The following is a 15,705-nucleotide window of genomic DNA, read 5'->3' as shown; positions in this document are numbered from 1 at the left end:
TATTTCGAATTGTTTTCAAAATTTGAATATTTTCAAATAAAGTAACTTCAAGAAGCCAAAAAGATTCTTTCTCTTGACCAGTCCTTCTTAAAAGGAATTATTACCAGTGAAGAAGCATGTATGTACGTCAAAGTTCAGTAAATACTTTCAACTATGGGCCAAACAGATCTTTCTTTTTTTCAACATGTGGAAAGGTCCTTGACAACGTGCAATGGTTCTTGTGTGACAATCTTTTGTGGCGTTTCTAATGTTTTCCAGAAAGAGATGGGGGAGGGAAACACCCCTTCCCAGGTAGAAATGTTTTAAAAATTACAATTTAAAATAGCAATTTATATAGCTAATTTCATACGTTTTACTTTAAATAAGCCCTTGAGAGTGAATACAGAATCGTGACAGCTCTTCCTGCTTTCCATTCTTTAGGTTAGAGCTAATTGATTATTTTACTACGTGTCTTAGAGAGAGGAGAGAATGGTTGAATTCTTGGCAAGAACAATATTCTTAGCGGAGGCACTTGCTTTCTAGCATATCTAGTGCTCTCAGCTTAAGTTGACTAATAACGTAACCGTGTATGCGCATATACACTGTAGTAGTAAATGCGCACTTATGCCACTTTTAATAGTTTGAGTGCAAAATCGGATAGAAAAGAGATGAAAATGTCGTTTCAGAGGATTTCGTAATGAGCCGAATTAAGCAATTAAAAGTTTCTCACTCAAACAACGGGCCGGCTTTTGTCCATCTTCATCTACGTTTTTGATGTAGAAACAATCCAACAGTCAAGTAAGCGCAGTTCGAAAGGTGGAACAAGATCAAAAAGGCCACGTCATAGTCGGTCATAAGTTAACACAACTTGACTGCTTCCTTTGAATGCAGTTCTGCTGTGCGACATGAAATTTTTATTAATTGGATTTCAAATTATTAACAAATAATACTACTCGATTGTTTTGCAGTATACGTAGAAATACATTGCAATATGTAGCAATACTAAACAATACGTAGAAAATGACTTAAACTGTGAAGAGAAATCTCGTGGATTTTTCACCACGATGATGCATCTACTCACGTCTTTTCTGCATCTTCGTTGTTCATGAGATTTTTGGTGATGAAACTCAACAATATGACTCCGCAAGCTCCGCGATCACCTGGTATGGTCCCATACCAGATGAGGTTTTCTTATTTCCATCGTTAAAACTACCGCTTAGTGTTCACTAATAAGGTTACACTTCCGTGACGTCACTGACTCATAATCTGCTCAAAAGCAGCTATATCCTATTCCCTTTCTGTCGTCTTTTCTCTCTCTTCTTTTCTTAAAGTGAAGTTATTGAACTTGAGTGTTGGAAAGAGCTTAACCTTGTTTGTTGGGTTGGTATAGATTGATGGAGTGGATGGTTGGATTATATTATCCTATACCATGACATAACACTCATGTTTCACAACAATACAATAACTCATGTTTCATTTTTCTAAAGTAATATGCTAATTTTTAAGTAATATGTAATTTTTCGAAAGGAATATGTTATACTACCTTATAGACATTATTCCATCGAGGATTACTTACTATGAATTAATTTGTCTAAACTGCATAAAGTATATCTTTCTAAAGATTCGTTCTTCTCAGATACCTTATTTCTGTAAATCAGAATAGGAAAATTAGTGTAAGTTCAGATAATCATGAATTCATTTAGTTTACGTCTTACATTTCTTAGGGAATCAATAACAGAAGTTTTATAAATATTCCACTTTCACAAATAGCATAAATGATCCTTTTGCAACTGTTTTTTTTTTTTTTTTTTTTTCCAGTAAATCCTAAGAGAAGTGATTTAAAGTATGGACATGGTAAACCAAATTGAGAGTAAAATCAGTAAATCAAAACAATTTCCTGAAACAAGGGGGATATTAATTTAAAATATCATAGTTGATTTTGTTTCAAGAAATGGTAATTAAGTTATTAATAATAATATAACTCATTAATGACTGAATAGAAACATTTCTTAAGGTATAACCATGCCCCATTAAGTAGGGTACGAGCAAAAAACAATCGCAGTTTAATGTCTGTTGTAAACCTTCGACACAAGGCAGCTGGGAAGTTCTAGGACAGATGATCTGCTCTATTTATAATTTTAGTCACAAAGAAAGAAGAGCGTTTTTGCTACTCCCAACCGCCGACTTCTAACTCACTTCGCGGGGCCATTGACGAAGTGAATTGTTACTTACAGAATTCAAGGTAGAGAGAGGTTCAGAGCAATACTAATGTAACAAATCGAAATACAGAAAATGAAAAAAAAAAGTCATGAAGTAGTTGATTTAGGAAATCCGGATAAAACTTAGCTGGTAAAATGCGTTCGATTCTCTATGGGGGGAAAACACTGCCGAGATTGGAATTAATAAATGATGGAAGAAAGGAATTTACCCTGAGTTGTTAAAATCAAATTTCATTAATCACATTTTATTAATTCAAAAATTAAAATTACATCGAAATCAAATTCCATTAATTCATTAAGTTTTATTAAATTTCATTGCTAAGTTAAAATCAAATTTTATTAATTACAAAAAATAACCTTTTGAAATATTCAGTATGTAGCAGGTGACGTATGCAAGACATGCGTGCATTTTTGAAAATTTTAATATTTGCTTTTCAAATAAACAAAGTTGCACTAGAAAACACCTTAATGGAAATTAATTAACGAAACAAGAAGTTAATATATATAAAGTCTCTTATTAAACATTTTGAAGCAATTGAAAGTATTTATTGTTTCAGTTCTTTTGTAGAACTGAAACTGAACTTTTTGTTTTATTTTTGGATAAATATAAAGTACCATCATTTGAGGAAAATGCTTTTTGCAAGACCCGTGTGTGAGCGGTCCAGTGAAACAAATGCGTAGTAAAAATCTTGAGTAACATGCACAGTTACATCTAGAATAACTAAATCCTTTTTTATTAAATAAATGCACGTTTCCAAGTGTAAATATTTCACGATGAAATAATATTTCAGCAAACATTTTCTCATTCGAGCAACCATTCGGTTTTGCCATTTTGAATAGCTCGTTTTAAGTATAAGGCTTTTATTTTATATTTTTTATTTCAGAAGGATTAATTCTGAAAATAGCGGGTTAATTGCTTGATTTTTTTTATCAATAATTTAAAATTGTTTCAGGTAGTAAAATGAAATCAGCATGCCAAGATAATACTGCAGTTTCCTTTTAATATTGTATTTTTTAATATTGTTTAACTTTTTTTTTAACTTTAGCAAGAAGTTCGAGATATATTCTGAAGTTTTCAGATTGCAATTTTTTTCTTACTTGTTTTATTTTATTTCATTCTATAATGTTCTCTCCTGTACATTTGTTTACTTCATGTATATGTTGTGTAACTAAACACAAAGTGTCCTGAGCTATTGTTATGCATGTACGAAACTTTAGTAACATAGTAACTTTAGTAACTATTTCTTCTAATTTTGGAACTGATGATTAGGAAGAGGTTAGAAGACTAAATAAAGAAGAAACGATATCTGCAAAAAGAAAAATCTACTATTAACAAGTTTATGGGGTATCTTTTCTTGTAGTATATTGGTACGTATAGTAATTAATGCAAATTTCAGTGGAACACGGTTCGAGAATTTTAAACTATATCTTTTCCTTTTATTGTTAATAATCTTAAGTATTCATTTATTGCTAATAAGGGAATACTTAAGGTTCAGAAAGAAAAAATATGGAAAGAAAAAATTAATTTTGAGTGATGAAATACTTGGGTATATTAAGTTTCGCAGCTATTTACCTTAAAAAGCAGTAAAATTACAGAAAATACATTTCTCATTAGCCTAGTTTGTCTAAAGAGACACTAGCACAGATAGTGAACATATAAGTTTCAAACTCTCTGTTACAGTTCAATGATAGCTTAAATAAACATTTATGGAAAATATTTTGAAAATGTTTTATATTTTTTCTACAGTATAAATAACTGCTTCGATATGAAGTATAAAATTTGAAATGAAAGAAACACATTGGTCATAGTCATGTTACTGAAAACTCATTTTTTTACAGCAGAATAATTAAAGTTCTTTCAATCTTTCAAATTAGCCTCTTCTAATATTTTTCAATTCAATATCTCTAACAGAGCGTTTCAAAATCGAACTTTTCAATGGTAAATCCTCTAAACGTCTAAACCATTTGTTTTCCTCTATAATTTCTAGAATGAATTTAACGAACACTGATATACTTATAAAAATATGCTTCTTAAACCAAAAGCAAATTATTCTATTTACAATGATGAACTTCTGAAGATATATTTACCTCAGAAATGTTCATGAAAAGCAAAATCTTGAAGAATCACAAGTCTGAAGCATCAGTTTACAAATTCGAGTGTTCAGGCAAAGAAATGTGTTTATATGTATGCAAGTACATGTCACGTGGTTTGAATCTGTGCAATTCAATAAATCCTTTTAATTAAAGAATATTATATATCTAAGAAATATTCTGAAACCCAAAATTGTGTTTTTTACCTTCGACGATAACCACATAACCGCAAATGATGGGCAAGAGTGTTTAAAATCAAATATAAATAGTTATGACTCATAGTCGGATATCGCGAAAATAAAATTCAGTTATTATAATTTATTATGTAGTTTATATCGGTACAATGAATTTCAATTTCAGCTTCTTATCTCACTGTTTGTGTTCAAGAATATTATCTAAATATTCGCATAAAAGAACTTTCTCAAACTTCAAACCTTCAAAGACGGCTTCACTTTTTGAAGGGAAAAGGGGTACTATCGAAACAGGAACAGTACAGAATAAATTCGCCTAACTGCCAAAAGTATGATTCATAAATATTCCTGGCTCGGCTACAAGGTTTCTGATGGATTGGATGCTTTAACGCCCCCCTCCTCCCTCTCAAATTAAAAGAGCCTTATCAACAAACACTTTCGAATTCTTTTCAGATATACCGACGACTAAAAGAGTAGAATAGACTCTCGCACCATTAACTCGAAACTCTAAGCAATATGTTCCAAAAACGGCTTCATAAAAATCTTTTACACATCTGAATTCGATATTGGATTACTTGTCAAATTCATTTTCGAGACACTCTTGACAAGCCTTTTCGTCTTGGCACCGTTTTAAAATTTGGTGGCGCTGAAAGTAAGAAGATGGGGGTGCTTGCTTTCAATTTGGGAACGACCTCCCAAACTTTCTCCGCATCCCGTCGCGTGCGAAACGCTGACGCAACTGCAAAATTCCGCGTAGGACGAACTCGGTCGAAGGAAACACACCTTCAGTACCGAAGGCTCGGTTCTTCGAGCCGGGCAGTACTTCCATGTACCGTTTGCGATAGTTAAGTGAGCCAAGAAACGCCTGGAGATGACTTCCGGGATAATCAATGTGACCCTCAACCGCGATGGGCCATCTACTCCGTGGGGTTTTCGACTCCATGGGGGCAAGGATATCGGCTTTCCCCTGGTCATCCAACGAGTGAGTGATATATCTTATTACTTCCAGGGTACCTGAAACTGGGAACATAATCCCGCCCTCAGTCTCCGTTTAATTGCTTTTACATGAATAATGACACAACATGATGCATTGTAATATGCATCTATTGTATCCATTTATAAGTGGTAATGCAGCTATGGTATTCGTGGTCCATAGTAAATATACATTCGTTCATAGTTATGCGTTCATAGTTATCAGTTTCAAATGCCACAAGCTATATTAATTCACTCGTATTTATTGATTTATTACTCTGGTCTTCAAACATCTTTTGGAGAAGTCCTGAAATTATCTTGTTGATAGGAAGCTAATATTTATTTAGTTATTTAGTTATTTATTTATGTGATGGGTGAATCTTCGACCATTCTCAGAAAAGTCATCAAAAAGCACTGAATATATATCAGTGTTGCGTATTATATGTATGCAAAATGAAAAAGAAAATATTATATTTTACTATAGATTTATGCATCAGAACTAATTTATTTAGTTTTATTTTATGTAAAAATAACAATGAAAATAAAAAATATTTAATTAAGTATTTAAGATGTTAAATTTCGGTTGCCATATTATCAAAATAGCCGTCAAATTTTCATGTTAACTTGAGAAATCCCTAGAGTAATTGATGAAATCCCAGGGTTCACATTCAAAATAATTCGATAACAAGTTAGATCTTTAGTCAGTTGATTTTGTACTACATTCTCATACCTATATAGTAGCCACAGCATTTCTTAGATAAATTAGCATGAATGCTTATGCCTTTCGCATTCTATATTTCAGTCCTCTGCTTTCGTATTCTTCAATATTATGATCAATTATTTTCATGTCTTCTCACTACCATATACAAAGAAAAAAAATAACACAAACAAGGGGGCTTGTTTAAAATAGATAGTAACTAATAAAAATTTAAAAAAAATCTGAGAGCTTTCAGATTTTATATTATTCCCAAAGAGGCGTTTTCTTAACGTTTTGCATGTTACCTTAATTTATTAAATATCATGTTCTTCACACTTAAACCATAAAATTCAGTTCAACAGCAACATCGCGAAATAAATTCACGATACACAGTCTCGCGCGCTAAAGGTAATTTTTTTTCGTATAGTGTTGCCATTGCTCACTTTGAAATCGTTCAGTTAATCAAAAATAAAAAATATAAAATAGATAGTAAAACAAACTCCAGATTCCAAATTTGGGCATCCAGATGCCCATATGCAGGTGGAAACATTCGTTATTAAAAATTTGAGGGCTCTAGGTACCGTTGTTTTATCACAATGCGAGAAACATAATACATTTATGCAGATTCTTCATTATTTAATTTCTTTAAATATAATGCAGGGATCTAATATTTGGTGGCAACAATTTGAAAAGTGAACCGACATTTATCGTGAACCAACGCAAAATGCCAAAAGGAAATTAATAATCCTTCTGGGCAAATTGCCCCTTTGGACTAAAATACTCGCATACTATTCAAATTATCTTCCAAATCTTGATTTTTGACTTCCGAACCACCAAGAGGAATTTCCTCAACTAAGAAGGAATTTAATAGTTTCAGCCGGGGATTTCAATCAGACTTTTATTTAGTTGTTTAAGTGAGTTTTAATTTATGAATAAAGAAAACTACTTTTGTTCGCGTATTGGTATTTATCAATATTTTCTATAATTTTTGTTATTTAATTTATAAAACACTTCAAAAGGTAATTTAAATCGAAATAAATGCACATGTATTTTTCGAGTTTTGAAAAGGAATGGGTATGATCTCTAAAACGGGTGCATGAAGTCAGCTAAGTTGAGAACCACGCCCTAGACGAATTTCATGGAATTTCAGGGTTCCGCAGAAAATATAGTTCCGAGATTACTTTTCAGTTAGTTTGCTTTGTGTTAGTATGCCATATGTAGTATTTAAAATATCTTCTAGATATTTTTAGTACGAATACTTGCATCTTTTGCTTTCCATGTCTCACACTCCCCTGCTTTCATAAACTTCAATGAATTAATTTTAACTAAATCCTAATAACTCTTCACCAGTTCGATTTCTGACAACTGAATGGATTGACTCATTTCCCTATGTGTAAAAGAGATGCAACCAATTTTTCTCTCAAAATTAATCCAACCTAAAATAGCTAACCCTCGAAAACTTTGCTGTAATTTTAACCTAGCCTTATCTATTATCATCAAAATGGGAACTCTGAAGATGGTAGCAGGTTAAATCCATTAGTGGCCAAATGGTCATTCAGCCCATTTTCAAATCCTATCGGAAGAATTTGGCAGTATCAGCATTCTCATGTTTTACCCCAAACTGAATTCGAATACGAGTTAACTTTCATTTCAAAATTAGTCATTAATGTTTGGCCTTGTTTAATTAAAGTAAAACATATGAGGGCTAACTGCCAGTAGACGAATGCTTTCGTACAAAACATTCTTACGGAAACTTGATCATACTTTTGTTTTACAAAAGAAAAAAACATGGAAAGTGCCTGCACAATCAGCCCATTTACCGGGATTGTAACCCAAATCAAACTACCAGCATTCAGCTGTCTTATCCACGTAGTCACTGATGGGCCCTATATATAAAGGCACCCCTATATTCATCGTTTGGTTTCTCTAAAACGTGTGTATTTTAAGTCCTTATTTTGTATTTAATAATGAACATTAAAATATGTTAATGAATTAATTATATGCAGTACAATTTGCTAGTTTCATGATTATTTCCTTGCAATCATAAGCAGAAAAATTACACAATTTTATGACTTTACTGTTTGATATCATTTTAAAACTGACGGTAGTTTTCTCCACTAGAAGAATAAACTGAGTCTCATTTCCTTTTGTAAATAAACTCAACGGAGTATTTTCCATTGAGACTTGGATTTGTTGCAAACGATTTACATGGGAGAGAATTCTTATTTCACTCTTGAAGGTCACGACCGACACCTACGGAAGAGTCTATAAATAAGCCAAAGAACGAGACAGAATAAGAACGGAAACAACTAAAATAAGCAATTCGAACAGAGGCTCTGAGTGCACAGCTATCTGATGTAATGGATTACCATTGGATTTGCATCAACAGTACACTACTCCAGAGACCTAGACATTGTTTGTTATCAGGTGCTATCTATCTCTGGGAAGCTTAATAGCAGCACACTGGCATTTTTCTCAAGGATATTTATTTAGTTTCCAGACGGATCTTTCAAAGAAATCTGACGGATCTATCAAAGAATCTTTAAAATACGTAGAATTTATGATTCACCTGATATAGCTAATGCAATATAGACTTCTCATAGGTTTTTATGTAACTTAGCCAGTTATATTATTATTTGGCCTTTACTTGCACCTCCACTTTCGTCAACGTCCACCAGGAGGCAAATTAGTTCACGTATTTATGGGCAGAGGTTTTGAGCCTTTGAACAACCATTGCTGACCAGTCACTCTGGCATTTCTTTTTGCTACTGGTTTCAATATCGGCTACCCACAATTGCTTAGTGGATTAGTAAGGGCAGAACCAGAGCTTATTTAAGCCCTGGAAATTTTGTATGTACAAAGTTTACATGAGTATTTGTTGCGAAGTTCCCTCAACTTTGAAGATTTGATTTTTTGTTACTGTTAATTGATGTGTGCATCCGTCAAACTGGTATGCAAATTAAAAAATGTTTTTCAAACCTTCATATGCATTTGCATTACAGTATTTTAGACATAAGATGAAGCAATAAGTTGCCTCTCTGCCTTTAGGGTTCTAGAAATTGACATTTACAATTGTGTGAATCATACAAAATTATATATTTCTTATATAATAAAAATACCATGAAAATTTTATTGGATTTAAGTATGCAGCAATCTAAATTTTATGAAACCTTCTAGAGTTTAGGATTATGAAGTAGAATCTTTCATCATTCTAAAATGCTTTATTAAACGTTTATCTATCTTAAGCTGCAAGAATTAATTCTGCAGAGAAGATAAGTCATCTGTGTGTTATTCTGGTTGTTGGAGTTAAAACGTAAAATGGCGTGCAAACGGATCTTTTTACTTCCTTGTATGAAGTAAAGGAAGTACTGTAATCTCGAAAAATTTCGCGTATCAGATTTCATCGAAAATATCCATTTTGGCCGCTCTAGAATCCGTTTGGATTTTTTTTTTTTTTTTTTTTTTTTTTTTTGCGTGACATACGTACAGACAGAATAAAGAGGTCTTTTTTCCAAAAGGATTGCAAAAAAGGATTTAAATTGGATTCAGAAGAGACATATTTGTTGATGTATGTACATGCATATATATGTATATATCTTGCATAACTCGAAAAAAAGTACCCTGAGGACGTTGAAATTTTGTATATGAGACTGATAACATGTAGTTGTGCACCTCCCTTTTTGGTTGCACTTGGCCGAACCAAACGCATATAAATATATATACATATATATTACCTGGCCCAATGAGTTCAGCTTTTTTATTCTGAAATGTTGATAAATTTTGAATTTTTAGCTTGAAAAGTGATTGAATTTTGTTGTTCTTATGTCCAGGTTAAGAGTTTTGTGCCTTTAGTTATTTTGCATGCGGTAGTTGAAGAATTATCAACAATTTAAAAGTTGTTTAAGTGGTAGTAAGCCTAACGAGGCCGTCATTTGTTTACATTTCAAATCTTAGTAGAATAGTGATTTAAATCAGTTGATGCATCAACTTCAGTGCCTTTTTCCGCAGTGAGACCAAAAATTAACTTTTTGGGCACTAAAATTGGATCTTTCTGTCCGTTGTTTGAATTGCTTGTCTTGTAGTACAAACTCTAATTTTTATTGTAAAAATTGTTTTTAACTGTGTTTGTTGCTTCAGTTTTTTACGTATTTCACAGCCTTTTAGCCCGTTGGTCAAACTGTTTGTTTTTGTGTAGAAACTCTAATTTTAATTTAGAAAATTTTTATCTGTTTTTAACTGTATTTGGTATTAAGGTTTTCTGTATTTTACATTTTTTAATGAAGATTTTTTGAGTTTTTATATATCTTTGTCTTGTCGCGAAATAAGAACTATACTGATTGAATAAGAAATATATCTCTAATGCACAGCAAAAATGTGTATAATTGAATAGGCCGCACAAGAAATTCATGTGGGGTCCACATCAGATATTTAATTTAGAAGTTCTTAATCAACGGTGCCTTATTATTTTACAGATATATATAATTTACGAGTCTGCTCTTGGGTTCATTTCTGCTAACGCAACTTTTTATTGTCCTTTTAACGTTATTATTAAACACTGCTTTCTTCGCATTTACACCACATAAAATTCAACAATAAAATTGCAAAATATTTAAAAACAGCTTCTTTTTAGAATTTCCGATAGAGTGTTAAGTGTTGCGGTACATTTTTCTATTTGTTACAGTCTCTTCTCAGCTAATCATATCAGTATGCAGCTCTCTTAATAAAATGACCTACACAACTTTTGTTTTTCTTGTGTGTTTTTTTAACTGTATTATTAAACATCAAGCAGTCTATGTTTAGAATTCGCGAAATACTGCTAACTATTGGTAGTACTGTGTTCAGTCTTTTCTCTGTACTTCATATCGGTGTTCTGTTTTCTTAGAGATGACGTACACACCTTTTTTGGTCTTACTATTAGTCCCAATTATTAAATTTTTGGTTTTTTAAAATTTATTTAATAAACATGACTTTCTTTACATTTGCGCCTCATAAAATTCAACAGAAAATTCAGAAAACGTTTCAAAAACAGGCATCTTCAGAATTCCTGTTAGAGAGTTAAGTTTTGGCATATTTTTTATGTCCACGATAGTATTCTTTTAAATATAATACGCATCGACAACATTTGGGGGCAATATCCTTTTATATTTGTGGCCATATATTTTTTTAATTTTCGTTACATTATTTATTAAAAAAATGCATAGCGATAACATTTGGAGCAACATCCTTTTATTTGAAAAAAGAGCTAAAACAAAAAAGAGAGGAGCCTTTAAAAAAAGAAAAGAAGAAAAAGAAAATATTCCATAATTTAATTGCAGTTAATGTAGTGGAGGAAATGTTTTCAGAAGAAGAAGACTAAGAGATGATGATGTTCTAGTTATTTGATTCACAAAAATTTGAGCAAAATGGAGGTAAGGTGAAAGGTTAGAACTTTATCACTTTAATAAAGCAATAATAAGCTGTAATATAAATGCAATTTACAGCAATATTTTAAAACATAGGCAGAAACTAATCACAGTGGACAAATGTTAATGGTACAAGGACTCAGTGATTATTAAACAAAGACCAGTGATAATGAGAGAAAAAGAGAAGAAAAAGAAACAAAAATTAAAGAAATCTGTAGGGACTCAGATTTTAGCAATCGCCCAAAAAGGCTCTTTTAAGGTTTAATATGTTTTTTTGGCATAGATTATCATCAGAGGTGGGCTACATGCAATAGCGATATTTTTATAGGATATTAATGAGTGGGAAATTGGAAAGTTACATATATTCTTTGTACTAATTGTACTAGCAACTACTTTGTACTAGCATATAACGTAATTCTATTAAAAATATTGAATGTTTTTAATTATATTTTTCACGAATGAAATGCGTTTTTATTTAAATCAACAAGAAGATTAAAAAGTAAAAAAAATAATATTCTTAAGAACTGCATCTAATGCCTTTAAATAGTTTTATTTGCTAATTAATAACAATAAAAATATGATGTGTACACCAAATGACTTCCTTGTATTGGAATATTAAATTATACGCATTTTTTCTTGCATTTCATTTAAATTTATTGGATTGAATTAAATCTACTTCGCCGACAGCGCATAAACCACAATAGAATAAATGCATTCTTTAAAATTCACTCTAGTATTTGTTTACCATAGCGACACTCTGGCGCTAGATTCACTTAACAGTATTAATAATTATATAACAGTTAACTTATATAATAATTATATAAAGGAAACTAAGTTAACAGTTATATAATCCAATAATTATATAACAGTTAACTTATATATTTCGTTCATATTATAACTCATAATGCACAAAATTTATATCATTTAAAGAATAGAATTATCTAATCGTTGAATTATTATATATTAATTATATATATATTGAATTATTATATATTCAAATATTATAATAAAGCTAGAATGATGTATAAAAGAAATTAAGTAAACAAAACAAAACAAAACAAAACAGTTTTTCACAGACGATTGAGTATTTCTCATTTAATTAATTCAGTTCTCACTTCGCGAGAAGGCAAAAATACATAAAAACTCAAAATATCTATATGAAAAAGTACGAAGTAAATCTCAAACACTTATTTCCTCGAAAAAATTCCAGGAAGCATGATTTAATTGGCAATAATAAATGAATGCGTTATCTTTGTTGTTGCGAAGCTAAGTTTCTCTAGATTGGCAACAAATCCACTAGTCTCCTGTTTCAAATGTAAACATCAATGGCCGCCATTAAACGCTTACCGGCAATTAAACAACTTTAAAATTGCTGATAATTCTAAACATATTGCACACAGATTTACTAAAGGCATAAAATCCTTAACCGGAAGATAAAAACAACATAATTAAATCATTTTTAAAGAAAAAAAATGTACAATTTACAGACATATAAGAGTAAAGAAACAGAGATCACTGAGCCGGGTAACAGAGTGGATATCTATATAAATATATTTATATACGTTTGGTGCGGCCGATTGCAACCAAAATACGAGGTGCACATCTGCATGTTATAGCAGTCCTATATACAAACTTTCAACGTTCTGAGGCTACTCGTTTTTGAGTTATGCGAGATACGTACGTACGCTCGTACGTACAGCGGCCTAGCTAGGGTTTTCGGCGCCTGGGGACAACTAAAGATTTTGCGCCCCTTTCTCTGTGCCAAGAGCGGAAAACATTTCATTCTAAAATTTCGTAACATCAATTTGGCGCCCCCTGAATGCTGCGCCCGGGGGCAGATGTCCCCCCTTGCCCCACCCTAGCTAACGCCACTGCGTACGTACATACGTTCGTACAGACGCCACGAAAAATTCTCTTCAGAATTAATTTTAAAGCAGTTTTATAATTTTTTTGAAGGAAAAGAGTATTTTGTTCTGTCCTTACGTACAGATATCACGCAAAAACATCATTTAATTGCATTCGATAGCGGTCAAAATGGATATTTTCGTTGAAATATGCTGCCTGAAACTTTTCGCGATTACAATACTTCCTTTTTACTTCGTACAAGGAATTAAAATTGAAATGAAAGAAATTACCTTACGTTTTCTCGAGTGGCAACAGACTCAAATTAAAAGCGAAACAAAGTAAAGTCGATTTCGTGATACTAATAATCCTTCTTGACTAAAAAAGAGCTATCGAATGCAATTTAACGATATTTTTGCGTGATATCTGTACGTAAGGACAGAATAAAAGACTCGTTTCCTCCAAAAAAATTATAAAACTGCTTTAAAATTAATTCTGAAGAGAATTTTGCGTGGCGTCTGTACGAACGTATGTACGTACGTACGTTTCTCGCATAACTCGAAAACGAGTAGCCTCAGAACGTTGAAATTTTGTATATAGGACTGCTATACTGACTACGAATCAGTATTTGGACACCTGTGATAGAAAAGAAAAACTAACTTTATTCAAAATCAATAGTTGGTAGAGCTTCCACGAGAGATAATTACAGCATGGACCCTCCGGAGCATACTTTCCACAAGTCTTTGTATGACAGATAGTGGTATTTTATTCCACTCGGCTTGGAGAACACATAGAAGTTCCTTCACCGATTTTGCACGGGTAGTGCACCCCTGAATTCGGGATGCAACTCGTCCCAGAGGTTCTCGACAGGGTTCAGGTCTGGACTCTGGGCAGGCCAGTCCATTCGATGACCTCCATTGGTATCATACCAAGCCTTGGTTAACGTAGAAACATGACAACTGGCATTGTCGTCCTGAAAGTAACAGGGGTCCAACCCGTAAATCTGCCACAACGTAGGAAGCACATTGTCATCCAAAATAGTGCAGTAGGCATCGGAGTTGAGCTTACCATGAATGAGGACCAAGGGTCCCAGCCCATACCAGGAGAAACACCCCCAGACCATAATTCCACCTCAGCCGAACTTGACTGTTGGCACAATGCATTCTGGCAGGAGACGTTCTCCAGGTAGACGCCAGACCCAGACCCTGCCATCCGAACGGAAAAGGGTGAGCCTTGATTCGTCACTCCAAAGAACCCGTTTCCACTGATCTACGGTCCAATTTCGATGTGCTTTGCACCACATTAACCTAGCAGCGCGGTTGGACTTTGTGATCAAAGGCTTGTGGGCAGCAGCACTACCATGAAAACCTAGTAGATGTGCTTCCTTACGGATGGTATTCAGTGAAACAATACTCCCGGATGCCTGTTGAAACTCCTCGCGGATGAGGGCCATCGGTTGGGTGCGATTCTTCCGAATTTCTCTGGACAGCACTCGTCGGTCTCTATCTCCCAGTTTTCTTGGTCTGCTGACTCGGGGCACATTCCGACAATCACCACTCACCTTCCACTTCTTAATCACATAGGCCACTGTCGATTTTGGGTACTTCAGATCGCTAGATGTGTCCCTTAAGGATCGGCCACATTTGTGATACCCGATAATTATACCTTTCTCGAAATCAGAGAGCTCTGAACTGCGAGGCATCTTGCATGCGACTAAAACCATTGTTGTTTCCTACACGATATATACCGGCGGAATCCGTGGCGTACCTTAGGACCGCAGATATCGTCATTTGCATTAGGTGTCCAAATACTTATTGGTAGTCAGTGTATAACATGTAGATGTGCACCTCGTATTTTGGTTGCAATCGGCCACACCAAACGTATATAAATACTATATTTATATATATATCCCCTCTGTTACTCGGCACAGTGATCTCAGTTTCTTTACTCTTATATGTTTGTAAATTGTACATTTTTTGCTTTAAAAAATGATTGAATTATGTTTTTCTTATCTTCCGGTTAAGGTTTTTATGCCTTTCGTAATTCTGGAGGCAATTGGCCACTTACTAAAAGCCTTGAAATGTGTAAAAATGTATGGGTACTGGTCTTCTATTACGGCCTTGATAGGAAAGTGAATGGCATTGGCTCAATTCGGACTTAAGAACGCGTAATTTATTGCCAAATGAAGCATTAACGTACCGGAAAATTCATTTTCACTTCCTTACCCGAAGTAAAGGAAATATTATAATCGCGAGATATTTCGGGTATCATATTTCAACGGAAATATCTATTTTGACTGTTTCCGAATTCAT

The 15,705-nt window shown here is 33.3% G+C and overlaps 1 protein-coding gene across 2 annotated transcripts in view; it reads left to right on the top strand.

Annotated features, from left to right (window-relative positions):
• The window catches only part of LOC118190514 (uncharacterized), an 87,674-nt gene that overhangs the window by 13,308 nt on the left and 58,661 nt on the right, over positions 1 to 15,705 (top strand). The window contains exon 1 of one of the 2 annotated variants that reach the window (XM_035361233.2): positions 5,186 to 5,462. The exons of the other annotated variant lie outside the window; for it this stretch is intronic. Coding sequence (XP_035217124.1) covers positions 5,352 to 5,462 — 111 coding nt within the window. The 5' untranslated portion in view covers positions 5,186 to 5,351. Of the gene's footprint in view, positions 1 to 5,185; positions 5,463 to 15,705 lie in introns of those variants that run through there. 2 annotated transcript variants of the gene reach the window in all.

Source organism: Stegodyphus dumicola, chromosome 4 (assembly GCF_044657685.1).
Source record: "Stegodyphus dumicola isolate Sdum_Otavi_A_Nest chromosome 4, ASM4465768v1".
Lineage (NCBI taxonomy): Eukaryota > Metazoa > Arthropoda > Arachnida > Araneae > Eresidae > Stegodyphus > Stegodyphus dumicola.
The sequence above is the reverse complement of the archived record's forward strand: the minus strand, read 5'-3'. Positions and strand labels throughout refer to the sequence as shown.